At 56.5% G+C, this 7,437-nt stretch overlaps 1 protein-coding gene across 1 annotated transcript; it reads left to right on the plus strand.

Annotated features, from left to right (window-relative positions):
- Positions 1–1,842: 1,842 nt before the first annotated feature.
- Positions 1,843–4,137, plus strand: LOC118156968 (G-protein coupled receptor 183-like). Its single transcript, XM_035311210.1, has 2 exons — positions 1,843–1,986; positions 2,938–4,137. The coding sequence occupies exon 2, from the start codon at positions 2,962–2,964 to the stop codon at positions 4,018–4,020; it is 1,059 nt and encodes a 352-aa protein (XP_035167101.1). The 5' UTR covers positions 1,843–1,986; positions 2,938–2,961; the 3' UTR covers positions 4,021–4,137.
- Positions 4,138–7,437: the final 3,300 nt, after the last annotated feature.

Consider the following 7,437-nt stretch of genomic DNA (forward strand, 5'->3'; position numbering starts at 1 on the left):
TTCTTATTTCCAAGCTGTTCCCAGATGCGAGTGACACCCGAACCTGGGGGCTCCTCTGCCTCCTGCTGAGGCTGGCGCTGCCTCATGGGGCTCGTCCCTCCTCCGGCCTCCCTGGCCCCACAGAGGCTCCTTGGCCTCTACTCGGGGTTGAGACCCCCAGAGCCCCTCTACCTGGCCCTCCCTGGCACTGTGGTGCCTTCCTGTGCCCATGGCGATGGGACGGGACGCAACAGGACCTGAGGGTGATGCTTTTAGGTTTTCCACATGGAACCCTCCTGCCAGGAGCACCAGGGAGGGAGGGAGCGAGGCCAGGAGCCTCGTGGGATAAAGCAACCCTCCGTGCTGAAGTGACCACCACCTGGCTGTGAGCGGTGGGTGCCTGAGCCTGAAACACATTTTGGCAATGAGTGAGGTAAAGGACGGTCCTGAACCCGCTCTCAGGTTTGTGCTCAGGATCAGGCCTTCCGCAGGGATAACCCTGTGCAATTTCATGTCCTCCAGGCACCATCGGGACGGAGCAGCTCAAGAACATCTGAGCCCTGCACAAGTTTGGGTGGCTTAACTATTGACAGCTGTGCACATAGAAAATCCCCATCACGAAGGAATATTTTCTGTAATTTACTCAGCAGCTATTGTCCCATCAGCAGACCTCTCCTCTCAGGCAATATAAACCCCTGAGCAATAGAAGTGTCTCCATGAACAGATGATTGCGAGCAAATTTTCATTATTAGTCTTTAAGTTGTAGAAGTTCATGCCAATATCATTCACTGTGTAATTTCTGTACAAATGACTCACTGCACATGAGTACACAGATTAGTGCTGAGTTTAATGCCACTATGCTGTAAACGATTATAAATATTATGCAATTAAAGAATTGGTTGAGCTTCACTAGCATAAAGGGAAATTTAAGTTTAGCTTAACTGTAATCTTAACCTTGACATTTCTTAGCCTCAGTGTTTTCCAGTACTGCCCTGAAGGTCCCCTCCTGGGAATTTCCTAGCTTATTGGGAGTTTTTGGAAGGAGAAAAAAATAAAGAAAACAAGCGAGATCGTCACCACCAAAAAGAAAAAAACAACAACAACAACAACCACTGAGCAGAGTCTGAAATCCTCCTGGGATCTGAAAGCCCCCAGCAGCCTCCAGGAAACAGAGGCCGTGGGGAAGGCCGTCCTGCCAGCTGTGGGGCAGGCTGCGCTTCTGCAAACGTTTTGGGAAGTGCCAAAAGCTCGAGGAAAGTACTCAGCCCTGCTGCGGGATGGGCTGGCTGCCCCCAGCAGCTCCCGGCAGCCTACACATGCAGATGGGCTCCCAAGGAGGGCAAATTGTCCGACTCCACGGAGACTGGTCTGCCCCTCATGGGGCAGTGCCCACCAGGCTCTCCATCCCTCCTCGGACGGAGATTTGCCCTCGGAGGGCAGATGTGGGCTCTGTGTGGGTGCAATAAGCTGCACCAAGTATTTTCCTGGACTTTTGGAAAAAAGTGAAGTGGCCCCAACAGGCTGCCCTGGCAGGGGGCTGAGCCCCAGGGCAATGCGTGAAACAGGGTCGGAGCTGTTGTCTTTAAGCTAGTGCATTTTGCATTCTCGTAGAAGTTTTCAGAGTAAAACCCAAAGTCGGCTGAGATATCAGGAGCGATTGCTGTGCAGGTACAGTCATTTGTCTTCCCCGGCGCTGCCACTACTGAGAATAACCCCGCGGCTGACAAATGCCTCTCACACACCGAGAAAAGAAAAAGAAAAAAAAAGCCCAGCGAGAATAAACGTTCTTACTAAACCTAAGAGAGAGAGAGAGAAAAAAAAAAAAGCCCAAACCTCCCGGTGCTTTTATAACGTGAGCCAATAGCCAGAGGCGCTCAGACACACAGCCGGGAGCACGGCGCTGGAGGGTCCTGTGCTGGGGTGGGAGGAACAGGAGGAAAAAGAGAGGAGGAGGAGGAGGAGGAGGAGAAAGGAGAAGCGGAGGAGGAAAAGGAAGGCAACCGCGAGGTGGGTGTGTGTCCGTGCGTCTGTCAGAGCGCCTGTGTCAGTGCATCCGTGTGCACCTCAGCTGCCAGGGGCTGCGTGACCGCGGAGCGGTGGCGGGACGCAAACCCACAGCGTGCGGTGAGGAGAGGCTGCCCGGGATGGACGGGGATGGACAGATGGACAGGATGGGGATGGACGGGACAGGGATGGACAGGATGGGATGGATGGGATGGGATAGATGGGATGGGGATAGCTGGGAGGGGGTAGAGAGGATGGGGATGGACGGGATGGGGATGAATGGGATGGGGATGGATGGAGGGTGCTGGATGGGACAGGGCAGGCACAGACCCCACGTCCCAAAGCACGTCGAGGCGCAGGAGGGAGTGCAGAGCGCACAGATGTGGTAGCAGAGTGCATCCCGCTCCACTCTCTGCACGGGCAGGGGGCATCACCAGCACAGGGAAAGCTGGGATTTTTCCTTTATTTATTTATTTTTTTTTTAAAATTTTTGTTTCTGTCCTCCAGACCCCCAGCTGCCCCAGCCCCGCCTCTGTCTGGGCATTTTTTCCTTGAATGTCCCCATTACCCCTGCAGTGATGAATAAATTATACCACTGCCACGAGATGAGTTTGGGACCTTATTTGTGTGACACGCAATTATATCTCCCCCTCTCCCTCCCCCCCCCTCCACATCCTTTCTGGTATTGCTTGGATGTGCAGAAAAATTAAAAAATAAAAATAAGAGGAGCTGGTGACAAGAAGCAGAAAGAAGACAATGAGTCACAGCCTTTGTTTCGACGCTCGCACCGAAATCACCAGAGATGCGTTTTTCCAAATGACTGGGGCTGAGCGCTGCCGGGGGGTGGCAGGGAGCAGGAGGGGACGGGCCCTTGGCTTCCTGGTAAGGGCCAGCCCAGGGGGTGCCGTTCCCGCTGTTGCCGGGCTGCGGGTTTCACCTCTCTTCTCATCCCAGGGGAGAGGAACAGGCACCGTGGAAATGGCTGCTGGGGAGGCTGCGTTCCTGCCTGCCAACCTCACCTCCGTCAACCAGAGCGGCTGCAACGTGCACAACCACCACTTCTCAGCCAAAGTCACCTTCTCCCTCTTCTACACCACCCTGCTGGTGTTCGGCGCCTGCGGGAACATACTGGCCCTCTGCATCACCTTCCAGCGCAGGAAGAAGAAGCTCAACTCCACCGACCTCTACCTGGTGAACCTGGCCCTGTCCGACGCCCTCTTCACGCTGGCGCTGCCGGGCAGGATCGCCTACTTCGTCCTGGAGTTTAACTGGCCCTTCGGGGACTGGTTCTGCCGGGCCACCGCCTTCGTTTTCTACATGAACACCTATGTGGGCATCTACTTCATGACCTGCGTGAGCGTGGACCGCTACGTCGCTGTTGTGCGCACCAGGCACCCCGGCAGGATCCGGAGGATGAGCCGTGCCAGGGCCGTCTGCGTCCTCATCTGGTTCCTGGTGTTCCTGCAGACGGCGCCGCTGCTCCTGCGGCCCATGACGCGGAGGATGGGGGACAAGCTGACGTGCATGGAGTACTTCAACTTCGAGGAGATTCCCAAGCTGCCCTACCTGCTGCTGGTGGCCTGCGTGCTCGGCTTCTTCCTGCCCGTGGGCATCATCTTGGTGTGCTACGTGCAGATCAACCTCAAGCTCTGCCAGACCGCCAAGGAGAACCCGCTGACGGTGAAGAACGGGCACCACCGCCGGGCCTTCACCGTCATCCTGGTGGTGCTGCTGGCCGTCCTGCTCTGCTTCAGCCCCTACCACCTCAACATCGTCCAGTTCATGGTCAGGAAGATCCTCTACCAGCCGTCCTGTCGTGAGCAGCAAGCCTTCAAGATGTCCCTGCAAATCACGGTGGCCTTCATGAACCTCAACTGCTGCATTGACCCCATCATCTACTTCTTCGCCTTCCGGGGCTACAAGCGGAGGCTGCTCCGCATCTTCAGGAACAGTGGCTCCATGGCCACCTCCTCCACTGTCAAGACCCCCTCCGAGAGCAACAGCAACAGCCAGCCCCAGGGCTCCAGCTCCGTCTAGCGGCACGACCCCTCCCTTTCTCTCCAGCTGGCAGCGTACGGACCATGCCCCATAGCAGGACCCACTCTGGCAGAGCCTCACCAGCCATACTTCTGCTCTGTGGGGCATGGGGCCACCAACCCCACCTGGAGCCGCTGTCCTGGGCCCGCTCTCACCTCAGCCCCAGAGCATGCAGTGCCCACAAGGGCTGGTGGAGGCCCTGGGGTTTCCCAGAGCCACCCTCCCACACGTGTCCCGCGCCCACTGTGGGGTTGGTGGCCATGGGTAATATGCCTGTCCCTGCTTTTCTGCATCCCTTTGTGGTGGATGTGCTCCAGGAGGAAGCCCTGAGGGACTCGCTGCTGTCCCCCGGCCCGCACATTGCATGGGGCAGGCAGCGAGCCAGCAGGGGCCTGCTCCCCTCCACAGCCCCGGGGAGGAGGTGCAGGGTCCCTCACAGAGCTCTCCAGGAAACCTCCACCCCCGTCCTCCCCGCAACCTGACGTGAGCGGGGGAAAGGGGCCTGGAGGTGGCCTCACGGGGCCTTCTCTTGTACCTGAGGGCCTGGGGTGCGAGCCAGCGCCCAGGCTCGTCCTAGTGCTGCTGGCAGCTCACGCGTGACCACCTCCAGAGCGAGCGGAGGAGGCCCGGGGAGTCTGGCTCCCATCGACACCCCCGTGGCGAGGAGAAGTCGTCACGAGCCAGGAGCTCCTCGGCTCCTCTCTGAAGTGGCTGGGCTGCGAGGCCTGGCACAGGTGAAAGCTGTCATGGTGCTTGGGGCACCTGCCTTGTGCCGGGGGCTGGAAGGGACGGAGACGAGCACGTAGACTTGAAAAGGGGGAAAACCAGCTTTATTTTGCTTAACTTTCATGAACTGGCACTTTTGATTAATCTAAATCATTCTTGAAGGTACTGATGTTTCTTTGTTGCTCGAAGGTTAATGGTAGAGTCACGTGCAGGCCTTTACGTTCAAGTGAATGAATTAGCTTTTGGATGATGATGGCTTTACCGGCGGTACGGTACCTGCAGCACCCCGCAGGCTGGCTGAGAGGGATGCATAAAGTAATTGAGGTTGGAAAGTGTCTCCAGCGGGACCTTCCAGGCTACCTGGGCCCTCCTCAAAGCAGGTGGAACTGCAGTGCTGGCCTGAAGGGAGCCTGTGTGCTGTAAGGCATGCCACAATGGACAGGAAGGGCTGGTATGCAGTAATTGAGGAGTATCGGTGGTCTGAACACTGTAAAGGAGCCCAGCAAGGGCCCCCAGTCCAGCAGCCTGCTTGAAGCAGGACCACCACTAGCTCGAGGTCAGTGGCCACAGCGTGGTCCAGCAGAGAGCTCCAAGGAGGAGGCTCCTGCACCAAGGTGACGGGTTCCTGTGGTGCATCCCCTCTGGATGGAAACACTCGTGGTGCCTCAACCCCCCTGTCGGCAGCTGGTGGCCGTCACCTCCTAACATCGTCCCTGTCACCGAGGAGGGGTGCCGTGTGAGCGCAGTGGCCTCAATCCTCTGGACGGACTTTTGAGGACACCTGCCTGGGGACAGCAGGAGGACACACAAGGGATGGGGAGGGAAGGGCTTGTGCAGAGCAGGGCAGAGCAGCCTGCCAACAGGAGAGTTGTTTTAGGGATCCCGTGTCGCCTGAGCCAGCTCGCCCGCCCGTGCGTGTTCCCCAGCTGCTGGTGTAGAGGTGTGAAAACGGGGCATTTCACTAAAACCATACGTTCATTGAAGAGAAATGGGCACAACGTACATTCTCTACGCTTCATTCATCGCCCGACCTGAACTACTCGCAGAATGCTTGCTTCACTCATGCAGTTGCATGGCAGTTGGCCCCCGGAGCCGCGCATGTTTCCTGCGGCTCGCTCCGCCTTGTGAGCGACCTCGATGAGAACATTTCTCATCCCTCCTCTTATCAGCTATCGGTAACTGCACCGCCGCTGCTGTTGCTCCCTTCCTGACATTCTCCTCCGTGCAAACGCAGCTGAAATCACCGCTGCGCTGCTGCCATCAGATGTGGGATTCCTGCAGAGGAGCGCGAGCAGACACCCGTGCAGGAGCGAGATAACATCTGGGGAGCGGCGACCGCAGCTGGCAGACAAGGAGCTGTTGTCTCTGCAGGGACGGGGACACCGCGGCCGCGCCCCGGCAGCGCATCCTCTGCAACGCTGGGGCTCGCCGAAAGAGGGAGAGCCGAGACCTTACCCAGGGCTGGCAAGAGTAATATTTTTATATTAATATTTTGAAGTCAGCTGGAGCTGCCCCTGCTCATGGCAAGCCATGCAAGAGTCTGCTTAATATAATAAATAGAGTGGTTGTGAAGGCTGGGGCAGCTGTGCAGCCTTCATCAGCGTCACTGATGGTTTTCCAAGCAGAGAGTTACCATTGTGCCGGCTTGATCCAGCCCGGGCTGCAGCTTTTTGACCTAAAGAGAGATGGGAAAATTGCTGGTTTTATCCCGAGGCAGTGAGCACACTTATTTTTTTTGCGGTCGCATGGCACTAACGTATCCGCGTACAGCCGTGCAGATTACAGACCTACGTGATGCAAAATGAAATTCCCTTCGCAAACTCGCGCTGTGACCCTTGCAGTTCAAAACCCCTTGTGAGTCAAAATCCTCTAAGGCAGCACATTTCAGTCTTCTCCCGATTTCTGCAAAAGGGTGATTAGCTCAGGCAACTGAACGGCGTGCAGAAAGCACGAAGGGAAGACCTGCCTGCAAGGCTGTATCTCCTGATGGGGATTTACCAGGTGGAGCGTTGCCCTTTCCCTTCGTGGTGGTTCCCAGCTCCACGCTTCCAGTCGGCGCGAGCTCTGCATCCACCTCTGTCCCTGCTGTTTCAGCAGGAGGGCAGCACACTGCAGCCGTGCCCTTCCTTGTGCAGGTTTCCCCACAGCAGTCAAGGTGCCATGCAGAGACAGAGGTCGGCAGGAACAACCATGATCTGTAAGCCACCAGCATCTGCCTCGTCACCTGCTGCGGTGACACCAGGGTTTGCTTCACCTCCGAGCATCTGGGAGCAACTGCAGTCTTCTTTCCTGGTTGCCTGCAGCATCTCATGCAGAAGGGAACAAATAAAGTGGAAGGACTCCCCTGTCGGACATCCCTGAAAATAAACACGAGTGGATTTCCAGTACGGGATTAGCCCCAGTATTGTGTATTTGCATTTTTCATGCAGAATCTCTGTGGATTCTTTCTGAACTGACCCCGGCGTGCTGTTAAGTCCCTCCGCCCCTTGACTCAGCAGGTCTCTTCTTCCCCTCCTATGCGCTCCATTTTCTGTGCTTCTAAACTCAATGCCGATCTGCTCATGTTATCTGAGCTCTCTTCTTCCTCTCAGCTCCACCTCTTCTTTGCTGATCTTAGATGCCATTTACGGTCTCTACTTACCTCTGTTAAAGAAGGCCAAGTCCTGCTTTCAGTTCAGCCACGATCTCCGA

The sequence above is a fragment of the Oxyura jamaicensis genome, chromosome 1, assembly GCF_011077185.1.
Source record: "Oxyura jamaicensis isolate SHBP4307 breed ruddy duck chromosome 1, BPBGC_Ojam_1.0, whole genome shotgun sequence".
Classification (NCBI taxonomy): Eukaryota; Metazoa; Chordata; class Aves; order Anseriformes; family Anatidae; genus Oxyura; species Oxyura jamaicensis.